Source organism: Podarcis tiliguerta, assembly GCF_965153285.1.
Source record: "Podarcis tiliguerta genome assembly, chromosome: 6".
NCBI lineage: Eukaryota > Metazoa > Chordata > Lepidosauria > Squamata > Lacertidae > Podarcis > Podarcis tiliguerta.
In genome coordinates, this window is record NC_139539.1 from 30467600 (window position 1) to 30492189 (window position 24590).

The following is a 24590-nucleotide window of genomic DNA, read 5'->3' on the forward strand; positions in this document are numbered from 1 at the left end:
AGAGCTTGATGTCCAATCCTGCTCCTTTACTGTAACCAGAAAATAAGGGGGTTCCTTTTGATGGCCCAACTCCCCAGGTTCATTACCTGTCAAAGATGAATGAGATGAAGCAGAAATCAAGTGAAGGCAATGAGCACTTTTCTGGTAATACCACCACCACAGAAAGCCAGCAATGCCTTGTCCCAAGTGACTTTGGAATTCCCAAGATTGGTAGTGCTGAAAGGGACATATTAAAGGTTGTTCGTTCGGAGACATGTCAGGAGAGGACCAAAAAATCAGCTGGCTCTAAAGTCCTCGTGTGTATCCCCCCCAGACATAGAGACATTTTAGACCAGGTCTCCTTTTCCTTCATTGTTTCCAGTGAGAGGGTAAATGTAAAGTAAACTTCTACCTGCCAGTGTGATCCAGACAAAACAAAGGATGGTCTATTAAACCACCTTTGGATTCCCCTGCTACCTTTAGAGACACACCTTTAATTGCCCTCATGCTGCTTCACTATCAATTGTTTGTAATCCTACGCATACATACACATTCCATGGAAATAAATGAGACATAATTAACTAAAAACAGTGTTTCAAAGTAGGCCCTCAACTAAATCACTCTCTCACCTATATGTAATACTTTTTGCAAAAATGATCTGGATATCTGAGTTCTTTTGTGGCTCAAGATGCTGCTTATTTTCTTTAAGGCTAGTGCCCTATATGGATGGGGAAAGCTAGATAGTTTACTTGGCTACTGAAATGTTAAATGCTAGTTGTACTCTACAAAAATAACCTGATATGGAAATGTTCATACAGGTTACTGTTTGTGCGATGATAGATATGTACATGGAACTTTATAAACAAGTGGATTCTTGCACCTAGTAGGTCTTCCCGCCCTGTAAGAAATTGTTTGGATATTGGCACACTGAGCTTCTAAGGTGGGAAAAACCCAGTCAATCCTAAATATGTCTATTCAGAAATGCGTCCTGATTAGTTCAGTGGAAGTCGCTGGAACTTAACTTCTGTGTAAGTGTGTATGCAGTCTATGTGAAATGAGCTGGAGAAAAGTTCTCATAACTATCTAAGCCAGCCTTCCCCAATCTGGTGCCCTCAATAGCTTTTGGACTACAATTCTTAATTATTCCTGGCCATTGGCCAAGCTGACTGGAGCTCATGGGAGTAACAAGGGTGTACCTAGGGTTGGCCCTCACCAAGGGTGCAAAAATTGTGCCTCTCCACTCTGGCTTGGAGTGGCTAGGAGCCCGCTGTTCCACATGCTCCCTAGGCACCTTGGTGGAGCTCCTTGCCAAGGGCACTAGGTGTTGGTTGGGCGGCGATTCGGCTCCTTTCCAAGAGTGCATGGGAGCCTATGTACGCCTCTAGGAGTTGTAGTCTGAAAAAATATTGAGAGCACCAGACTGAGAAAGGCTGATCTAAGGTTGTGCTTCTGAGCTTCGTACAAACACTTGTTGATACTAGGTAAAGGAGAATGGAGGTGCACTTTTTGGACAGCAGAACCCAATTCCTTGGATTGGTAAGGCTTTTCATAATGCATGTTGCTCTGTGCTCTATTACTTTGTGTTTTCCCTAGTGGATAAATTTCCAGCCAGTGCTTCAGTAGCAAGAAAGAGTGATGGAGTTCTGAACAGTGGAGGATGGTGTAACCTGATTGTACATCATACATAATTTTGATGGGAAATTAAAGCAATCATACATTGATAACAGACCTAGGCTCTGTAGAAATTAATCACCTCTTCTCACCTCTGTCGAGGTATGAAAATATAATAATTACAATTGAACTGAACACTTAAAGCCACGTCCTGTAATCTCTTCATACGTGATTATTTAAAACAGGCTCAAATATGTTTACAAATTTGTAGCTGTTGATTCTCTGAAAATAGGAGACTGCTGTTCAGAAGCTTTGCTGCAGGGATGATTCAGTATTAAATAAGTTGGCAATGGTACATTTTCTTCATTGTAAGCAGGATAATCTCATGAAGGGTATTTCTACAGGTCACTTGCATGGTTTATGACCTTGACTGCAGTAAAAGCATACTAACAGCTCTCATTTATCCTATTGTTCCCCCTAGTCCAGAAGTCTCCCTTCCTTATATTTGTGTTCTCTACCCATTTCTCATCATTTTAGTTAACACGTTCCGGAGTAAGCTTGACCACATTTATTGGATTTCATGCTAATTGGTAGCCAACCCTCTTGCTACTGCTCCTGGTGTTAATAGCCAAAATCAGATCACAATAATGTTTAGCTACTGCAAGCAATGGCTTATTTTATCTTCCAGTAACCAGCAAGTATTTTCAGCATGGCATGCTAAGCTTCTGGTGACTTTGAGATAAGGAATAATATTCACTCTTAAATAGAGATCTTAAATGAGTTTTCAGAAGTAACCATAATAAAGGCACTTAGCAAGAGAAGAACACCATACTCACTTCATTATTTTTCAACCTACCAAAAAATGAAATCACTTGCTCTTGAACTGACAAATGTATCAGGCTAGTTCTCAAAGCTACCAACTCCCATTGGTTGTTTTCTTCCTGCATGTAAAGCATTTTGGGATCCTGCTGTTCTTAAAGTATAAGTGAGATGAAGGCTTCTCCTTTCTCTCCTGTCTCCCATTATTGGATTCCAGATGTGGCGTTGACCAGTAAGTGTATTGAGCTGGGAAACAAACATGCTACCTTGCCCTTCTCGTTCAGCTTTCACATGAGGCACCAAGTAAGTCCTTTTTATAAGCTGGTGCTTTTTGTCAGCTTATAAAGGGCTTAAACCTCTGCTCTCATCTTAACTTTCTGAGAGGGAAGAGAGAAAAGGCAGCCCCCACTTCTATTTAAAATAGTTGCAGCAGCCTGCCAATCCTGCTTAACATGTTGTGTTTCTCTCCAGTAATCTGATTCCCAGGTTTAGTTCTGCTATGCTGTGTCCCTGTGAAGTCTTAATCTAATAAAAAATCTGGATTTATTTACAAAGAAGGAATATTCAGCACATTAAGAATTGTTACATCAGGCACCTAAAGACTGTATTTGTTGCAGAAAAATATAGTATTAAAACCACCCTGAGACTTTGGGTATAGGGCGGTATATAAATTCCAGTAATACTAATATTAATACTAAATAAAAAACCCAGTGAACCCATGTTTAAACAGATTTAGAAAAACCTTCATAAGACATTATGTATGGAAAAAATATTCGCTTAGAAGTGTGAAAAAAAGGAAGCTTGTTGCCATGAAATGAAGCACAGGTTAGAAGTATAAAATAATAAGCGCTTATATTAAAACAAAGACTCTGATGACACATGACCAGTACTGGCAGTGGTGACAGATTAACACGTGTCCAAAAGATGCACGATTGTGCACGGCGCCAAACCTGGAAGTGACCCTAAAACGTGGTAGGGGGTGGGGTGGAGAGAGCTTATACGTGCTCAGAGAGCAGAACTCCTGCACAGTTGACCGTACTGCGAATACCCCAACACCATAAGTTTGAGAGTGGAGATTAAACTGTATATTGGTGACTCCATTCCTTTGGAATTAATGTAGTTTACATTGCAAGACCTCAAAGCCTCATCATACTTTTGAATATGTTGAATTTGCAGGTCCTTGGCTATCTTACCTGGCCATGCTGGGTGGGGCTGATGGGAGTCAAAAACATCTGAGGGCTCCAGGTTAGAGATAACACTAAACCTAGCTGGTTCATGGACAGTGCTGCTCAGAGATTTCTCAACATGAGATGAGTAACTGCTACTGTAAATATATCCAAATGCACACACTAGCTCTAGTATAGACAGTACTCTGTGTTGTTGTTGTTGTTGTTGTTGTTTCTATCCCACCTCAAGGTAGCTTCGAGATAAAAACAAGCACTAACAGCACAAGTAAACAATAATTAAAAAACAATTAAACAGTGACAGAATTATATAAAATCTATTAAACCCATACAAAAAATCTTATTCTAACCTCAAAATTCTAGGCTGCCAGCCATAATTTTTCTCTGCTTCTAGCCATAGTTGCCAGTTCATTAAAAAGTTCTCAGTGACTTAAATGGACATAATGTCTTGTGTACACACACACACACACACACACACACACACACTGAATTATGTACAGAGATGATAGAAAATCTCATTTGTTAGATGGTCTCTGCATTCAATGATCATTGTGCCGTTGGCCTGGATATTCTGAGGACTCTCCTGGTTCTATTGGCTGTGGTTCCCTGACTTAAAGGAGGCAGGGAGAACTAACTGGGAGTTTGCACACTTTTGGAAGAAGCATTTACGCTGAAAAAAATGTTATGACGACAACAATAATGTTGTCGACAACAGAAATGTTGTGTTCTGCTCTAATATTTTCCCCCTGCAAGTGCCCATTCTCTCTAATCAAAATACTGTGTATTGTAATACGAAGAGGTAAATTCAGGGCTGTGTGTGTGCCTTTGTTCTGTCCAAGTGCAGAATCTGGTTGTGGGAACAGAATTTAGCATCCTTAATTTTCATTTTAAAAACAGGTTTTGAACTGAGTGTATAAGATTTTGTATGTTCTCAGGAAAGCTCTTGTAGTGAATTTAAGTTTGAAAAGATACATGAAAGTCTAGGAGAAACATAAGGATATATAATTATGGCATTACAAAGGGATAATTGTTTTTCCCACGGAGAGAGAACTATATATAGGAGTCTCTTACCTACATACACAAACATTGCTGTCCTGGTAGACAGCTTGCTTCTAATTTCAAGAGCAGCTATTCATTTCCCCCCAAATATTTAATCTACGTCTTTTGATATTTATAAAACACCCAACTAGGTAAGAAAAAGACCCTGCTGGCCATTTGATTTTCTGAACAGAAGGCACTGTAAGCAACAGTAAATGTATCTTATGTGAAAGATATTGAAAGATAAGCTTCCAGGTGGAGCAAATGAGTTATGATTGATGCACGCTTCTTTGACTGTGACTTGAGTTTACATTTATCCAATCCATCTAGGGTTAAAGAAATCAACTTTCCCAATATACTTGCTGACATCCTGATTTGCATCGATATTTCCACTTACTTTAGTTTATAATAAACCCCTAGTTATTTTTCTTGAATTGCTACCTTCAGCAATCTAGGGGATGAACATGCTCCCTCTAATAATTCATCGAAATCTGTCATCTTTAGCACACACAGTGTAGTGCTTCCTCCAGTTCCACCTGTCCTTTCCATTCTGGGGACCTTGTATTCAGTTGTTGGCATTGCCTGCACCATTTTTCCACTGCCTTCCTACATTTCCTATATAGTGGGCATTTATTTCAATTTACACTCATTCATCCTTCAAACGCACTGCCCAGGCTTGCGCCCCAGGAGGTCATTTCAGTGCTACTAACACAGCAGTTTACCTTCACACACACACACACACACACACACACACACACACCACAGCACCACCACACACTCCATTGTCTCTTGAGGCAGAAGGATGCCTACTTCAAAATAATTATATTTAATCACTTGCCACTAGGTGGCTTCTTGTTCCCAACAAGTTCTGTAGTAGTACAGTGGTACCTTGGTTCTAGAATGGCTTGGCTCCTGAACTCCGCAAACCCGGAAGTAAGTGTTCTGGTTTGTGAACGTTTTTTTGGAAGCTGAACGTCTGAGGTGGTTTCCGCGGCTTCTGATTGAGCGCAGGAAGATTCTGCAGCTAATCGGAAGCCATGCCTTGGGTTTTGAACGGATTAAGTTTGACAACCAAGGTACCACTGTACAGAGGTAGTCCAGTGAAGATCAAGAGCAGTAATCATAGAATTGTGATCAACCTTAGCTGTTCCTGTCCACCTCACAGTGCCTCTATATTGCAGCTCCAGCACTTAAAGCAAAAAAAAAAGTGGGGGCTTTCACTCAGCAGACGTGAACCTGGCTGTTAAATGAAATAAAGGGATAGGAAGTAGAACTAGCAAGAGTGGAGCAAGAAAGTGAATTGGGTTGTTTTTATGACCAGGTCTGCATCAGTTTAATGAAATGTATATATTGTATGGTTTTGGTTGTACATGAAAGAGTGTTGACAGGTCATAGGCCACTATGGAACAGAAAGCTGGACAAGACGGGTATTTGGTCTGATCACACACAACCACACACAATGTATTTTGCAGACTGGATTATGTGTACCTGTCTTCTATAAGTTTGAAGATTAAAATACCTTGTATTGCTCAGGTTTTACAGTTTAAGGTGGGTACAAGGTACATCAGAAGTCAGACTTGTGGGTTCTTTGGAGTCCTATGTGTTGGGCGTTTGTTAAAGGAATTGTGTACTCATGTGGTTGGTGGCTGGTTGATGGAGGACCCTGGGTGGGAGACAGGGAAATGTTGGTCTCCTAGGATGAGAGGCTGGGAGGAAAAAGGAGGGACCACAGGTGACAGCTGGGAGAGGTTGCTACCTTCTGTGGTGGTGGGCACTGAGAACAGCCTGTAGGAGAGGACTCCGTATTTTACTTGTTCTGTTTCTTGTTGCTGTTTTGTAGCTGTTATTGTATTGTGAAAAACTTTAGTAAAAAAGTATTTTTAAAAAGCAAAACTCGGACTTATGACTTGTCTTCCTCAGACAAACCACAGACCACACATAAGGAACAAACTTTGGCTACATGGTCTGAAGCAAGGCAAACTAGGAGCTTGGGTTTGGACATAATACTCAGCCAAACTATGGCTTAGCTCCAGGTTGTGTAGCAGCAGCAGCAGCAGCAGAACTGAGGGAGGAGCGAAGTGGCCATAAATTTTGTTGTGACCACCTGTGTGGTTGTGCATTCATGCTGGGATGTGGTTCGGCTTAGTGATACACGTGAACCAGGCCTTTGATTTGTAGCTGAACTATGTTGACAAATGAAATTTTCCACTCTATGTTCTGCTCCCTTGTGGGGTTGCAGGTGTTTACAAGCTGCTAGTGTAACTGAGTAAGAGCTTTTTTCATAACAGGCAGAACAATCTTGGTGGTTCAACATTCCCTTTAATATTCCTGATCATTGTATGATGCAATCATTATTTTGTCTCTTTTATCAAGGACTCTAGTTTTTGCTTTTTAAAGCCCTGCTCCTAAACCTCTGGCTTGTTTGTTGGTAGATAAATTCTTTCAGTATTGTGTATGTTTTTATTTTGGTTTTCTAAAAAAAACAAAATTTTAATGTTTAACTTCTCTGAGACTTTTTGTAAAAAAATACCATTATTATTATTATTATTATTATTATTATTATTATTATTATTATTCTATCCTCCTAAACTAGAACATCTTCCTCTTTGTGCAGTATACCAAATAATTCAGTGCATTTTTCAAGAGTGGTGCAAAGTTGGTGACACAACTTTAACTATTGGGTAGGTGTAATTACTCCAGAAAACATTAACTGTAAACTGTTAACAGGACTAATCTGCTTGTTTTTCTGTGTCAGAATAGCTTAGTTGGTAGAGCATGAGACTCTTAATCTCAAGGTCGTGGGTTCAAGCGCCACATTGGGCAAAAAAATTCCTGCATTGCAGGGGGTTGGACTAGATGACCCTCATGGTCCCTTCCAACTCTACAATTCTGTGAGCTAATGACTCTGATGTTTGCATTTGGTTCCATCTAGATTTAGGGAGGTATCCAACAAAACAGTTCCATTAGTGCCATAATAATAGAATAATTCTCTCCTCATTCTGGGGTTTTCTGCAACCCAGATTTGGGGAGGCCGTTGCAGGAGGAGTAGAGAGAGGAGAAGTTCTGTTGCACAAATGCAAGTTCTTGTGCTAATGGAGCTACTTCATTGGGTATTTCTCCTTTATGTGTCACTCCTGGCTGATTGTCTAGTGTCTCTTGGTTACCTCTATAGCCATCCATCACTTATTTCTCTAGTGAATATAGCATGTCCCTGAGATAACAAGCAACTTAAAAAAACTTGTCATTGAAGCATTTCCAGGACAGATCTAGGAAAATTGCAGTCAGTTGTTTCAGATGTGATTTCCACTTTGTTTATTTTTATTTTTTAACTTTTCCTCATAGTTCAAAAATTTTATAGTTTAATCTTGTGGAGTGCTAGGTGCTGCTCTGAGTCGTACCTCCAGATTAAATGTAGCAGCAAGTTTTTTTGCTGGGAAAGCCTTCACTGATGTAACTTGCTCCTTTAAATATACAAAGAGGCAGGTTTCACCTTCTAGAATGGTTCCCAGCACCATTCAGTTTGTCATTCTGCAGAACTTTGGAATCATTTTTCTGTGGTTATTTCAAAGTCTTAAGTTTAGGCTCTGTGGAAGTTTCCAACATCTTTCTTTTAAGTCCTCCACTGCCTACTCAGTTGGGGTTAACAGAGCTGGCATGTCTGTTTTTATGTCGACTCTCCTTAGTCCAAAATGAGTTGAGTGACAAAAAGCAATTCCAGTTTTGATCTAGAGATGGCAGCAGAGCCCCCTTTTGTCTCCTTGCTCTGTTTACCACCTCCAGGCACAATTTGTTCTAGGAGGATGCTGTTCTAGAGTTAGTGGGGGCGAAACAAGACTTTATTTCACCTGGGCCAAGACCCAGTTTTTGCATATTTGTGTACACAAACACACAGAGGCTGGGAGCCTCAAGGGCACCCATCTGGAGGCTTCACCACCCTCTATTAGGTTTGTGTGCTTTGGGCACTGGAGGCTTAAGAACCTAAATACCAGTCCCAAAATAAGGGCTAGCAAGGTTTATGCAGGAGAGCTTCTTGGCCAGCCTTACGCCAGCCTTCTCTTCCATATCCACAGAGAGCACACACAGTTGCCTTGGAAACGTCAGCCGACTATATTTACCAGTTGTGGAGAACAAGGCTTGAATTCCCCCTGGACACTGTTTTTCCACAGCACCATATGTATAACGAGTTATATTGAATCATTCCAGGTGTTAGACCTGTAATAGTATCAACTCTGGAAAAAAGTGTGTTAGAGACATGAATCTAATTATCGGTAGCAGCGTACACATCAAGGAAATGTGAAGGGTTTTGTTAATTACTTTCTGGGAGAATTCACAAGTGTTTATGGACTCCAGTGATAATTTCTGGTCAAAGCAGAGAAACTGTCCATATGGCTACACCTGCCTAATGTGGAATTTAATGTTGACTTCTCTACTGACTGTTTAAAAGGCAAATTGCCCTCAAACACTATCAACTAAAAGGTGATGAATGACAGAGGTGCTCATTTGAGAACTGCCCGTTTAATTGACACCTGGATATTTTATACTCCAAACAGTAAAGAAGCCGCTGGTTTTTTAACGGTGCATCGAGTTTGCACTAGATTGTACCACTTATTTACCAGCAGTTTATTTTTAGTGCTACGTTTACCTGCAACTAAAACTCAGTTTCAGGGTGTGTCTTCAATTCAGACACTATTTGATGGGACCTGTACTCTGCTAGTTTAGGTACACTTTTAATCACTGGATCCTGTCCCTTTAAATATAGCTATTGTACTGTAATGGCTTTTCCTAAACCTTTGTCCTTTCCCTGCCTCCTCCCTTCTTCTTGCTCGCTAATGGGATTGCAAGTCAATACTCCTCTTTCCCTTCCTACTCTCCTCTGTTCTCCTGCACCCCCCCCACCAAAGACCTCCTTGTCTTCAAACCTTCCTTAATTTTACACACACACAGAGATTTTTACTCCCCTTTCCAGGGACCTGTCTGATGCATCAGCAGGTTACATTGTTTGCTAGTGTTAAATTAGCTATTTGCAGATAAAATTGAAAAGAGTTTGATTTTAAACAGTGTTCTTAAACTCTTAGGCAGTTGCAGATTGAGATGCTTGCAAGGCTACCATTACAAGCATCTCACCATTTTCATTAGTGAATCATTTCACCAAAGGAGGAGACAGTAGCAAGGAAAAAAACCTGTTAAAGAAATAGCAGGTTTTCAACAGTGCCAACACACATTTTGAAGAGATTAACACCAAGCTAGTGGTGGCAAGGGAACAGTAGCCTTATTTTACTTATTCAAAACTACAGACATAGTTTTGCGCTTAAAGAGGCAGTGGTGGATCCACTCCCCTAAAAGCCCACCGTAGACTAGTTACCAATATCCCTTTATTGGCAAAGGTGGTAGAGAGGGTGGTTGTAGAGCAACTGCAGATATTCCTGGAAGAGACTGATTACAGTGGTACCTCAGGTTAAGTACTTAATTCATTCCAGAGGTCCGTTCTTAACCTGAAACTGTTCTTAACCTGAGGTACCACATTAGCTAATGGGGCCTCCTGCTGCTGCTGCTGCTGCGCTGCTGGAGCACAATTTCTGTTCTCATCCTGAAGCAAAGTTCTTAACCTGAGGTACTATTTCTGGGTTAGTGGAATCTGTAACCTGAACCGTATGTAACCTGAAGCGTCTGTAACCCGAGGTACCACTGTATCTGGATCAAGTACAATCTGGGTTCAGACCTGATTTCGGAACTGAATTGGGTGCCCTCATAGGTGACCTTTATCATGAGATGGACAAGATGAGTACAACCTTTTTACTTCTGCTTGATTGCTTAGCGGCCTTTGAAACCCATCAACCATGATATCCTCCTGGACCAAATTAGTGAGATGGGTAATATGAACCATATTACAGTGGTTCTGTTTGTATCTTTAAGGTTGTACCCAGCGAGTAGCACTGGGTTTGTGTTTCTCGCCTCCCTCCCCCGGCATTTGTGCTATGGGGTTTTGCATGGTGCTGTTCTCTCCCCAGTTCTACATGTATGAAGCCATTGGGTGTGATTATTAGGAGTTTTAGAGCAAGGTGTCACCCGTATGCTGATGATACACAGCTCTACTTCTCCATAACATCTGAATCAGGAGAGGTCATGAGAGCTTTGGACCAGTTTCTGGATGCAGTGGTGGACTGGATGAGGACCAATGATCCTGGGAAGGTGTGGGTTCTTTGGGTGGAGGGTTCGCATGTTCGTGAAATTGGGTTGCACTTCCTCTGAAGGAGGAAGTTTGTCAGATCTGGTATATCTACCGATATTTTAGCAGGGATGCCTTGCAGAAGAGGTCATTTGTTTATGATTCAGTCAGGCATAAATAATGCCTTCTTTAGTGCTGCATTGTGAAGGAAGCAGGTGCCGTTCTGTGTAGGAGACACGAGCCTATGGCTGTGTTCAAGTACCTAGTCCATGCTTTCAATTCATTTTGTGGGGTCCTGGCATCTTTTTCAGTGTTTGCAATCTTAATGCTGGTCTTTATCTCTTCTCTTGCTCTCTCTTAGAGTGTTTTGCTGTTTGAAAGCTAACATTGGTGTTCTCGGTAAACATGGAAGAATTGCAAGATGTCCAATTGACGGAGATCAAGCCCCTCCTGAATGATAAGGTAATTCTGGCTGTGTTTGAGCATTAGCGAAGCACTAGTCATTTTATGTTATCTGTGAGCGGTACATAAGGGTTGTGTGTAATTTAGAATTCTGTACTGTTTGGGATTAAGAAACAGAACTTAACGTTCTGAGAAGTTCTACGTATTTTTTTTTTTTGTAAAGTCCATCACTTCAATATAACTGAACACAACCCACCCCCCTTAAATATTATCTCTGTTGTCTTTTGCCTGCCGTGTTGCAAATTATAGATTGCAAACTCCCTGGGATGGGTACTCTTCCTTCTGTTGTAGCTTCTATTATCTCTTTGAACATTGATGATAAAGAGTCCTATGACACTTTAAAATAAATAAGTTTGTTGGGCTAGAGTCTAATGCATCAATCCATAACAGCACGGAATACGTAAAGAATGAGCTGTAAAGATAATACCATATACTTTCAGTCCAACGTCTGATGAAATCTCCGAAGCCGGGGTGGGGTGGGGTTACTGGTTGGGAAGGGCAAAGGACTTCAGTGCCCTGCATTGTTTCTTGGCCTTCCCGACAAGTAGCATAAGAAGAATGCATTATGCAAGAGTAAATGGAAAGGCACTTCTTGCAAAAGGCAGACCTTCAGGATTCTTGATTTCTCCATGCCTGGATCCTCAGGAGTGGCGGGGTGGGGGGGCTTGGTGCAGGGAGGGCACAGGAAAGCCCGTTGCATGAGTGGAGTTGCATTCACTCTTCTCAGGATCCAGCCCATTAATTGATGATTTCAGCCTTTCTTTAGTACATAATTTGAGGTACCTTTCACAAAGAATGCATAGGATATCTTTCTCATTTCAGTTTTAACTTTGGTTCTTACTTTGGTTCAGTTCTTAGCACTTTCCAAGGGTGTGCAAGTGTGTGGGTGAATAGTGTGATCACTAACTTTTCTATGGTGATTTACAGCGATGAGCCAATGTTTTCCAGCTATTTCTGCAAAATCCAGTCTTACACTGGTCTTCTCTTTTTAGCTTGTGGTGTGCCTTGAACATTTGTGGGTCATCCGGTTTTTCCTCTCGCTACCGTGTCTGTCTCGTCCACTTACTATTTTAACATATTTCAGTTTCAACTTTTAGATGCCTGCTAAAAAACTTTATTCCATCAGGCTTATGTGGGCAATTAAGAATACATATTTCCATAATAGCTGGTTTCTGGTTTTAACTTAGTATGTGGCTTTTATTATATGGTTTTATATATTATTGTTGTAAACCACTCTTGGGTTTTTTAAAGAAATGAATGGCGGTAACAAATATTCGTTTTACCAAGCCCACACACTACACAAAGTCTTTCCTCTTTTTAAAGGGAGTTGAACTACTAGTTTTATATCAATATAGACAAAAAGCCATCGCCAGATCCAGTGATAAATTACATAGTAGCCAGAGGTTGAGTGTTTTGTCTAAATGACCATGCATGTGTAAGAAGTTATTGTATTTTTCGCTCTATAAGACACACCAGACCACAATGCGCACCTAGTTTTTGGAGGAGGAAAACAAGTAAAAAAAAAAATCTGAATCTCAGAAGCCAGAACAGCAAGAGGGATAGTTGCGCAGTGAAAGCAGCAGTCCCTCTTGCTGTTCTGGCTTCTGTGATAGCTGTGCAGCCTGCATTCGCTCCATAAGACGCACACACATTTCCCCTTACTTTTTAGGAGGGAAAAAGTGAGTCTTATAGAGCAAAAATTACGATATATAGGAATACAGTCATACCTCGGGTTACGAACGCTGCAGGTTGCGCATTTTCGGGTTATGGACCACACCGAACCTGGAAGTACCGGAATGGGTTACTTCCGGGTTTCGGTGCTCACGCATGTGCAGAAGCACAAAATGGTGTCACACGCATGCGCAGAAGCGCCTAATCGTGTCACACGCGTGTGCAGCAGCACTGCAGGTTGCGAACGCGCCTCCTGCACGGATCACGTTCACAACCTGAGGTATGACTGTATAGAAACTACCAAATCAGACCACTGATTGGTCCATCTAGCTCAGCATTTTCTTCAGTTACTGGTAGAAAACACCCAGGCTTTCAGTTAATTATTTCCTAGCCCTTCATGAAGATGCCAGGGATAGAATCTGGAACCCTTTGCATGCAAAACATGTGTTCTAACCTTTTGCATGAACTGAGCAGCAGTGCCACCAGTTCCTAATATATATTGACTAAATGTTGGAATGGAAATAATTTTGAATGGTATTTTCACAGTGCCTTTGAAAAATGAGCAGGTTTGTCTATGCTTGAAAGTGTTTGAAAATGATTAATTCTGGGACTGATAAATGTGTACCGACTCATGTGGAATTGTGGCACTAGCCTCTCTTCTATCCTTGGTGGTTCGTACAATAATTTTGTTTCTGGCATCAGCTGTTGGGGGTGGAGGAAAGCTAATAGTAACGACCTCGTCCTTTGCATTTATTCATACTAATGAAGTACAAGAAGCTTCAATTCTGACAATAGTTTGCTGCAAAGTGATATGACGGAGCAGAGTTTTCAGAAAACTCAGCTGCAAAGCAAAGTTTATGAGGCTGTTCTGGAATCTGGGCTATTCATTGGCTCTTATTCTTATTTTGACAGAATTCAGCTCGAAACTTCCAGGACTTTGACTGTCAGGTAAGTACCTGAAACCAAAACGGCCATGCATTGTCAGGCTTTCCTTCAAGAACGACAATGGATCTCTGTTGATCAGATAGTTGCCCGAATTAAAAATAAAAAAGGACTTGAGAAACCTAAGAGTCCATTGGCTCCCATATACCTTTTGCTGTTTTTCTGTACATTTAACAGTGTGTTCGGCAGTATGTGTTTGAACAGGACTTGTCTGCTTCCAGATCTTAAGGGCCAGATTTTGGAGTTGATCACCATGGACTTTTGAAGCACCATAGAGTTAAATTGTGTGTGTAATTTTTGTAAGATGCAGATCTGTTTTGAAGCTCTACATCTCAGAAATTAATGAAGTAGGAAGGGCTTGTAATCCTCAAATCATAAAGTGGTGTTTTCAGTGTTTAAAAAATTATTATATGAAGTAGCCAGTTTATTACATTCTGTGGCTTGGCCTGTTGTCCTATCTTGTCTTAGCCACATGAGCAAGATACAGAAAAACGGAAATGCCAGGCCAACCTCAAAAGGTGGAATTAGGAACAAAATTGGGTATGACCAAAAATGCAATATAAATTGCTACTAAAATTTGTACGAAAAGTAAAATTTGACTTCAATTCTACAAAAAGTATGAATATAAATTAAACATATTAATGACCGTAACAATACAGTGCTACCTTGGTTTAAGAGCAGCTTAGTTTATGAACAACTTGGATTAAGAACGCTGCAAACCCGGAAGTAGGTGTTTTGATTTGTGAGTTTTTGCCTTGCACACTCCTGTTGAGTGTGTTCCATTTGTAAATCGAGTCCCCCACTGCTATGGGAAAGCACGCCTTGGTTTAAGAATGCTTTGGTTTAAGAACGGACTTCCGGAACGGATTAAGTTTGTAAACCAAGGTACCACTGTACAGGACAATGCCTTAACATCCAGCATTAGAATAGTTCTAAAGACCAAATGCATTTGAATCCCCAAGGAATCTTCTTTAGTGATCAATGAATGTATAACATACAATTTTGTCACCCGAAATTAGTCTTTTGGCTGATCTGCATAGATAAGGGGAGCTGGCCAGTAACATTCCTGTATGCACATGGTAAACATTGAAATGTATCTGAAAAAGGTGATATCTTTCTACTAGTGTCCATTCATGTTTTAGGGCATCCTCCAGATTTCTGGTTATCAATGTCAGCTATTCACCATCATAAAGTTGATTTTTATTTTTTAACACATATGGGTAGCAATTTATATTTTAAAAATGTTTCTGCCCTGTTTTGGGTCTTAGCCACATCTGCCCTGAAGGTGGGAATGCCACTCTACTTCCGGCTTAAGAGCTTGTCTTCACAGATGTCTTGCCAAACATGAGCAGAGTGTAATGTGAATTTTAACCAACAATCTTGATGTGGCATCTGTACAAGGCATGGCTAGGAATTGTTAACACCTGACATATGCTTAGAATAACTTTGAATTAAAAGGGAACCAGAATCTCAGCTTCAGGGCGCAAAGATCACACACTGTGTGAAATTGAGCATCCTTTTATGCCCTTTGGGTTTGACTTGAAGCTCCCTGGACTTACCTCATTTGTTGGACCAGTTTGGTGTTCAATGTTGTGCAAAGGTGAATTTAAGGCCAGAAACCTCAGTTTGAAAAGGATTTAAGAGAATCTCTCAAGCATTCTCACACACACACACACACACACACACACACTCAACACAAAACTGCCCAGCCATCCCAGCATAACTCAACACAAGCAGGCACAGAAATAGAGAAAGTGCACATTTGAGAGCTTATGAAAATTACCCAGGGCAATTGCACTATAATTAATGTAAAACAAAACTGGTGAGTGTGACACGAATTGAGCATAAACCAGGTGATGCTTGCCACTTCTTTTTCTTAATCTTTTAGAGTGGATGAACAGTGAACTTGTGTCCATAGCAACCACTGAACAGGATGTTCCTTACTGCCACTTTATTAATTTTAGCTGCTCCTAAAATTGAGCTATGTACAGCCTTTGTGTGTTGATAAAGCTTCTTTGCCTTGTATGATACGAATGACAACTTCTGAGGACTGCTTGCTTTAGTCTTTTATTTACACAAGTTAAACACTGTGCATGAATTACAACATATTTAAGAAGGGTTGCGTGGGCAAGATTGAATCTTAAAATTTCCCATAGCCTTCAGCTGCTTCAGGCTAAGGTGCTCTTGATAAGCCAAAGAACTACACAGTAAGATATAATGTACCTCACTGGAAAAACAAATGCACATATCCTTTATTAGGTTCAAGTGGCATTCCACTATTTTAACCTAGGTGATGTCCCTTTGAGTCAAAGACAGTGCAAATGGTCTCTCATACCAGGGTTAATTAGAGTGGCACCATTTTTAGAACTCATGTGGGCACACCAGAAGCTTAGGCATAGATGCAGAGGGTCTCTGCAATTAGATTATGGAAAAGGAAGGGGACATGCTCACATTTAGCTTCAAAGGAAATTTGAGGGGGAAAGGAAGTGGGCAGCTGAGCAAGCAAGGACTTTAAACTGCATCTTAACTCCTTCAGCTGTCAAATACTGAATCTGCATGGCTAACACTCTTTCTCATAGATAATAGTCACATCAAGAATTTTGGAAAGAATTTAGTTCTGTAGCATCAGCACCTCAGGCAGCAGCATCTGTCAAAACTTTAATGGATATTGCTTCCTTATATTTGACCGACTCCACAAGACAGCTGTTAATGTGCATCCGTTGAACATGTGTGCTTTGAAGCCTCTACTAGGTTAAGACCTGCAGGAAGTGCCTTGGAGCTTCCTTTATGTAGTGGGTTAACCTTGAAAATAGGTCACAGTCCCAGGGAACATTCTGAAGGCACATGAGGCAGCAATTGTGTGAAAAACTAAGCAGTCCTGGGTCTAGTTGTTGGCTGGTTATGAGACAACATGGCATGTTGAGAAGAATAATAGTGACCTCATTGTGGGAGTTTGAATAATATGAGAAGAATAATAGTGACCTCATTGTGGGAGTTTACTATAGATCCCCAAGCCAAATGGAGGACATAGATGATGCCTTCCTGGAACAGATGGCCAAGCATGCAAAAGGAAGGGAGATAGTAGTAATGGGGGACTTCAATTACCCAGACATTTGTTGGATGTCAAACTCAGCCAAGAGCATAAGGTCAAACAGATTCCTCACTGGCCTTGCAGACAACTTCATTGTCCAGAAAGTGGGAGAAGCAACAAGAGGAACAGCCATTTTAGATCTGGTCCTAACCAATGTCGATGACCTGGTTAATGGGGTAGAAGTGGAAGGATCATTAGGCGCAAGTGATCATGCTCTTCTGAAGTTTACTATACAACGGAAAGGAGCAGCCAAGCATACTAGGACTCAATTTCTTGACTTTAAGAAAGCCGACTTCATAAAACTTAGGGAAGTGCTGGGTGAGATCCCATGGACAGTAATACTAAAAGGAAAGGGAGTTCATGATGGCTGGGAGTTTGTTAAGAGGGAGATAGTAAAAGCACAACTTCAGGCAATACCAATGAGACGGAAACATGGAAGGTGCCTAAAGAAGCCAGGGTGGCTATCTAAAGAACTTTTAACTGAGTTAAGATTAAAAAAGGATGTGTACAAAAAATGGAAAAGGGGGGAAACCACCAAAGAGGAATTCAAACAAATAGCCAGCACGTGTAGACACAAAGTCAGAAAAGCTAAAGCACAGAATGAACTCAGGCTTGCTAGGGAGGTTAAAAGCAACAAAAAAGGCTTCTATGGGTATGTTCGTAGCAAAAGGAAGAACAAAGAAACAGTGGGGTCACTCAGAGGAGAAGATGGTGAAATGCAAACAGGGGACACAGAAAGGGCTGAACTCCTCAATGCCTTCTTTGCCTCAGTCTTCTCCGATAAAGAAAACAATGCCCGACCTGAAGAATTTGGAGGAAATGATTCAGCAGAGGAAACACAGCCCAGAATAACTAAGGAGATAGTACAAGAATACTTGGCTAGTTTAGATGTATTCAAGTCTCCAGGGCCAGATGAACTGCATCCAAGAGTATTAAAAGAACTGGCAGATGTGATCTCAGAACCACTGGCAGTCATCTTTGAGAATTCCTGGAGAACAGGCGAAGTCCCGGCAGACTGGAGGAGGGCAAATGTTGTCCCTATTTTCAAAAAGGGGAAAAGAGAGGACCCAAATAATTACCGCCCAGTCAGTCTAACATCAATACCAGGGAAGATTCTGGAGCAGATCATTAAGCAAACAATCTGTGAGCACCTAGAAAGGAATGCTGTGATCACCAATAGTCAGCATGGATTTCTGAAAAATAAGTCATGTCAGACTAACCTGATCTCATTTTTTGACAGAATTACAAGCCTGGTAGATGAAGGGAACGCAGTGGATGTAGTCTACCTTGATTTCAGCAAGGCATTTGACAAGGTGCCCCATGATATTCTTGTAAAGAAGCTGGTAAAATGTGGTCTTGACTATGCTACCACTCAGTGGATTTGTAACTGGCTGACTGACCGGACCCAAAGGGTGCTCATCAATGGTTCCTCTTCATCCTGGAGAAGAGTGACTAGTGGGGTGCCACAGGGTTCTGTCTTGGGCCCGGTCTTATTCAACATCTTTATCAACGACTTGGATGATGGACTCAAGGGCATCCTGATCAAATTTGCAGATGACACCAAACTGGGAGGGGTGGCTAACACCCCAGAAGACAGGATCACACTTCAAAACGACCTTGACAGATTAGAGAACTGGGCCAAAACAAACAAGATGAATTTTAACAGGGAGAAATGTAAAGTATTGCACTTGGGCAAAAAAAATGAGAGGCACAAATACAAGATGGGTGACACCTGGCTTGAGAGCAGTACATGTGAAAAGGATCTAGGAGTCTTGGTTGACCACAAACTTGACATGAGCCAACAGTGCGACGCGGCAGCTAAAAAAGCCAATGCAATTCTGGGCTGCATCAATAGGAGTATAGCATCTAGATCAAGGGAAGTTATAGTGCCACTGTATTCTGCTCTGGTCAGACCTCACCTGGAGTACTGTGTCCAGTTCTGGGCACCACAGTTCAAGAAGGACACTGACAAACTAGAACGTGTACAGAGGAGGGCAACCAAAATGGTCAAAGGCCTGGAAACAATGCCTTATGAGGATCGGCTAAGGGAGCTGGGCATGTTTAGCCTGGAGAAGAGGAGGTTAAGGGGTGATATGATAGCCATGTTCAAATATATAAAAGGATGTCACCTAGAGGAGGGAGAAAGGTTGTTTTCTGCTGCTCCAGAGAAGCGGACACGGAGCAATGGATACAAACTACAAGAAAGAAGATTCCACCTAAACATTAGGAAGAACTTCCTGACAGTAAGAGCTGTTCGACAGTGGAATTTGCTGCCAAGGAGTGTGGTGGAGTCTCCTTCTTTGGAGGTCTTTAAGCAGAGGCTTGACAACCATATGTCAGGAGTGCTCTGATGGTGTTTCCTGCTTGGCAGGGGGTTGGACTCGATGACCCTTGTGGTCTCTTCCAACTCTATGATTCTATGATTCTATGATTCAACCTTGAATCTGAGTTCTATGTTTGTGGTAGAATGACAGACAGACAGACAGACAGACAGATAGAAAGAAACTATCAGAAACTGGGGTTGCCACTGTGATGTCCCCCACATGTTGCTAGGCTCTGACTCCTATTATTGGCTTTGCTGGCTGAGGCTGATGGGTGTTGAATTCCAACAACATGTGGCAGGCACTGCATAGATTACAGTCAGACAAAACCATTGAGATTTTGTTGATCTATTCACCAAGAGGTTATTGGACTCAACCTGGAAAAAATACTTCAGGTTGCTACAAACACTTGACTGAAGGGGTCATTTTCATTGCCACTCTAACAGAAACCACACTCCCCCCCCCAAAAAAAAATACTGTTTGTCTTTGTTCCTGAAATAATGTGTTCTTAATTAATAATGTTCTTTATATCTAAAGTCCTTTGTTACTGGTGTAATAGCTGCTCACTTGTTTTCCTTGGGCAACTCTTAAATAATTTGCATCTTAGACTTCACTTACAGATTATAGTTCAAGTAACCATAATCTGGGGGCAAGTGGCAATTGCTTGTGGGTGAGTAGATAAGTGCGAAAGCCGCTTTGTGGATGCAGTCAAGGTTCTCCAGATAGGAAAGAGCACCAAAAAGAGTTTTGGCTGACTATTTCACTTTCTCTTGATTCTCTGAGGGTAGAATAGGGAGGAAGCAGACCCACAATAGCAGCTCATATCATGTGAAGGGCCCAGTTGAGACCTGTTTCTCCTGGCCCTCCTAGTCTCGTGAGAAATAATGATGTGTATACCCTGGTTCTTACTCCTTTACTAGAAACAGCACTGAATAATTGCTGGGATGTGTTCTGTCCTGATTGGACAGAAGAAAATAGCCTCTGTTTTGTGTTTCCCCCTAGAGCTGCTCTTTATGAATGAAGTCAAGACCCTATGGACTAATATTTGTACCATATGGAGTAGCTTTGCTATTAAATATAAAATTTGATATCTCCAGGTTCGTGCAACCTAATTCCCATTCTTATATCAAACAAGATATCATGTTGTGACTGGAACCTGCAACAAAATGTCCCAGTGTATCCTACTTCCTAAAAGGAGTTATTCTGTTCAGATTTCTACCCAACCATTCCCTCCAATCTGGGTATTCTCTTTGCTTCCACCTAGCAGTTCCATTTTTTGTTTCCAGTGTCATTCTACAACCCATGGCAACTAAGCATGCTCAGTCCTCATTGGGGTTCTGCCCCCTTTTGAATACATTTCATGTAGGGTTGCCATATTTCAAAAAGTGAAAATCCAGACACAAATGTTGTGTCTTCCTATATGGGCTATATGGTTTTCCTGGACATTTTAACTGATTTGCGAAAATTCCACCCGGATGCCATTTTTAACCGATGAATCCCGGCTATGTCTGGGAAATTCTGGACATATAGCAGCCCTATTTTAGACTTCTCAAAAAATGTGAGGATACCTTGCTCATCTTTCCCAGCAGCTCCAATCTGCCTGCAGTCACTTTGCTACTTACCACCTGAGCTTGCCATTGGAAAGAGCGGGGTTTAAAACTCTTTTTCTTTTTGCGGTTAAGACTTGTTCTCAATTAGCCAAACCCGGCTCAGACCATATAAACTTTTAAATATATTTCTATCCCTTTGTACAATTGAAATATGAGAATGTAGGAGCTTGTCCTACTTCTTGAGCAGATGATAGATTAAATGATCTGCAAGGGTTGTCTGTGGGTGAGCAGATGGTGTCTGTGACCTCCGCTGCTAGTAAAGTCATGGGTGCATCTGCATTATTTTGCCTGTCTTTATGAGTTCTGTGTTACATTTAGTCTGCCTCTGTTTCTGTTTTGCAGTTGCTGCCAGTCATATGTTTAATCTGACCCAATCGCTAACACTTGGAACAAACCTTATTATGAGGGACCTAGGAAGCCCTGAGCAATGAATAAGTGAATAAGGATGAGCAATAAATGTTTATATTCTGACACTGTCCACAGAACAAGGTTGGGACAAGCAAGGTTCCAAGAGGTGTGGAGGAATTTCAGCCAAGGAGTTCCTTCCATGGCTACTGTCTAAAAACATGAAGATTACTCCTGAAAATGTGAAATGCTTTGTGCTTGTCATGAGCCCCATGATCACGACTGGTTCAGGGCAGTTACTGAAAGAAGAGTCAGAGGAGGAGGAAATTGCAGAAAATGACTGGCACACCAGTCCACTCCTGTTTCCTTTGGAGAGGGGGGAAGGGGAGGCAGTCCTACTGGCTGCCTCTCAGTCCCTGTTCATGGGGTGGAGGGGTTCCTTATCAACAGGGTGGGTGTCAGTCAGACAGTGGGGGAGGTTGGACAGCTGGAAGAGGCTCTAAGCCTGTGTCTCCGAGTGCATCAGTCTTGTTGAGTGACTGTCTCATGAGTGAGCACACTAAACTGCTCCTCTAAAAGCTGTTCGTAATAATCCTCTGAGCTCTCGAGGCATCACGGCGGAAACTGTAGAGATTGGTTCAAGAAGAAGAAGAAGAGTTTGGATTTGATATCCCGCCTTTCACTCCCTTTAAGGAGTCTCAAAGCGGCTAACATTCTCCTTTCCCTTTCTCCCCCACAACAAACACTCTGTGAGGTGAGCGGGGCTGAGAGACTTCAGAGAAGTGTGACTGGCCCAAGGTCACCCAGCAGCTGCATGTGGAGGAGCGGGGAATCGAACCCGGTTCCCCAGATTACGTGACTACCGCTCTTAACCACTACACCATACTTCACTTCTTATGTGGTGCAAATAATGCTACTGGTAGTCCTTTTAATTTGGAACATTCTTTTTCTAACCCCTTAGGGTAGCTAACTTGTTTTTGGTCCAAGGGCTGTATTGTTACATGGTCAGCCCTATGGGGGCTGCAAGTCAAGATAGTGTGGTCAAGGTGTAAAAGGATGTGCAGTGAGAAGTGCAGTTCCCAAGGCTGCCTTCACAAAGGCTCTCCCTTTAAAAGAAAAATAAATATTCAGAATTAAATTGAGTTTAAAAAAAAAGCTTTTAAAACCTTTTGTCTAGGTCCCTGGAGGCACAAAAAACATAATCATAAGATCCTAGGCGAGGAATCCGGGTGACGACACTGGTGTCATTCAGATAACAGCTCTCAGTCTCATTGCTCTCTCGATAAATTTGGCAACCTTCTCTGTTGGGAGGCGCAAAACATTTGAGTAAAAAAAAAAAAAAAAAGCAGATCAATTATTTTTTAAAGTTAAATTCTAAATTGACAAATTTGGTGGGCCCGGCCTTCCCAAAATGTTTTGGCATAATAACATCACAGTAGGAGATCCAACTCAACTCAGTTGAAAGATTTAAATAAAATTAAACATTATGGGTGCAGCTTGTGGAAGCCACAAAAAACTTTGGGGACTGGATACAGCCCATAGAGCATTGTTTAGCCACCCCTAGTTTCAGGAGATTGTAGTTATGCATGGGAATTGAGGGGGAAAGGATGAAGATAGTTATAACCACACTAAAATATCCCTGTCCAATGCTCCTGCCTTGCCAGGTATTGATTTTGCATGAGGAATTCGTGACCCCAGCAGGCAAAAAGAGAATCTGTGAAAACCCCAGCAGTGTAATATATATATAACCTATCTATATTAATTGATTACATTATGAAACATCACCAACAATGTTTCAGAGTAGTTGCCATGGGTGTTTGATGATAACAGTGACAGCCATTATTTCAGAGGCACAGATGAAGCTGCAGGGGAACGGGGCGGGTGGGGGCCGCTTACTCCAAATTGCTTTGGAGTTCATGCATTTATTGTTTCACGAGATCTACTGGCTGCTATTTTCAGAAATTGAAGGACACCTTGTCCATGCCTTTGCTTCCTTTCCTTCTGTTAACATCTGTAGTAGTTTGCTTGTAACAGCAGGAAACCATAGGAGAGACATATTCTATGTCTCTCATCTGTCAAGGTGAATGAACATCAAGATGTTTTCCCTTTCCCCAACCAGGTGCCCTTTATTTATTTAAAGTATTTATAAGCCACACTGTCATATAATATATCACAAAGCAGGATATGGAATAAAAACACAGTAGTGAGAGCTATTTGGCAAAGAATTTCAGATTTGAAAAGGTCTGTCTGAATAATACGGTTTTCAGAAGGTATCTAAAAACAGGGATGACTCCTGCCAAACCCCTATAGACAAGGAGCTCCACAGAGCAGGGCCAGCCACACTAAAGCCTTGGACTCCAGTAATTGCAATCTTCTCTTGTATTGGAATGTGGAGCTCCAAAACGCAACAGCTGGGTTACTGGTTGGGGTTCAGTTTAGGTCCCATATATCCCCTGTGCTCAAACAGCCACACTGGTTGCCAGTTTGTTTCTGGGCTCAATTCAAGGTGCTTGCTCACATTAATGTTCAAAGCCCTAAATGACTCAGGCCCCAAATACCTGAAAGACCATTTTCTTCCCTACAGACCCTCTCAGATGATTGGTATGTTCTTCCACCTTCAAAAGCTTTGAGTGGTGGTGACCCTGGAAAGGGCATTCTTTGTGGCAGCCCTTAAGCAGTGGAACTTGCACCCTGCAAAGGTGCATCTGGCAACTTTATTATACAGATTCCGACGCATGCTGGAGATGCACCTCTTTTCCCTGGATTTTGATGCTTGTGCTGTATATCTTTAGGACCCACTGTATTTGTAAGTTACTCTAAGCTGTTTTTAATATTGCATTGTTATGTTGTGTTTTAATGTTGTAACCCACCTTAAGACCTTAGGGTGAAGGATGGGTAACTAATATAGTAGTAGTAGTAGTGAGGCCAACCAAACCTCAGGGGCACATGGGGCCACCAGAAGGGCCCCACCAGAAGACCTCGGTGATCAAGGCAGAGCATGAGGAATCAGGAGATCCTCAAGGTCCCTCGGGCCCAAGTTATTTAGGGTTTTCTGAATTAGCACAAACCCTTGAACCTGGTCCAGTAGCAGACTGGTAACCAGTGCAACTCTTTCAGACAGTGGAGTAACAAGTTGCCATCAGCCTGCTCTTGTGAACAGTTTGGCTGCTGCATTCTGCACTACCTGAACATATTTTATAGCTAAAACAATGCAAAATAGACACCAGTGGCAAAAGCCTATCAGAACAAAAATGTATTCAATTGTTTCCAGAAAGTGTAGATAGTGAGTACCTATTATATCAAAAGGAATGCTATTCCACAGAATGAGGGAGCCACTCTGAAAGCCTTGCT

At 41.6% G+C, this 24590-nt stretch overlaps 1 protein-coding gene across 10 annotated transcripts in view; it reads left to right on the forward strand.

Annotated features, from left to right (window-relative positions):
• Positions 1–24590, forward strand: part of NDRG3 (NDRG family member 3) — a 68369-nt gene that overhangs the window by 21336 nt on the left and 22443 nt on the right. For 5 of the 10 annotated variants that reach the window (XM_083444076.1, XM_083444074.1, XM_083444068.1 and 2 more), the window contains exons 2-3: positions 11159–11259; positions 13843–13878. In XM_083444076.1, the coding sequence (XP_083300202.1) occupies positions 11203–11259; positions 13843–13878 (93 nt within the window). In that variant the 5' untranslated portion in view covers positions 11159–11202. Of the gene's footprint in view, positions 1–7243; positions 7313–11158; positions 11260–13842; positions 13879–24590 lie in introns of those variants that run through there. The other 5 variants (XM_083444071.1, XM_083444072.1, XM_083444069.1 and 2 more) reach the window with 3 other exon arrangements.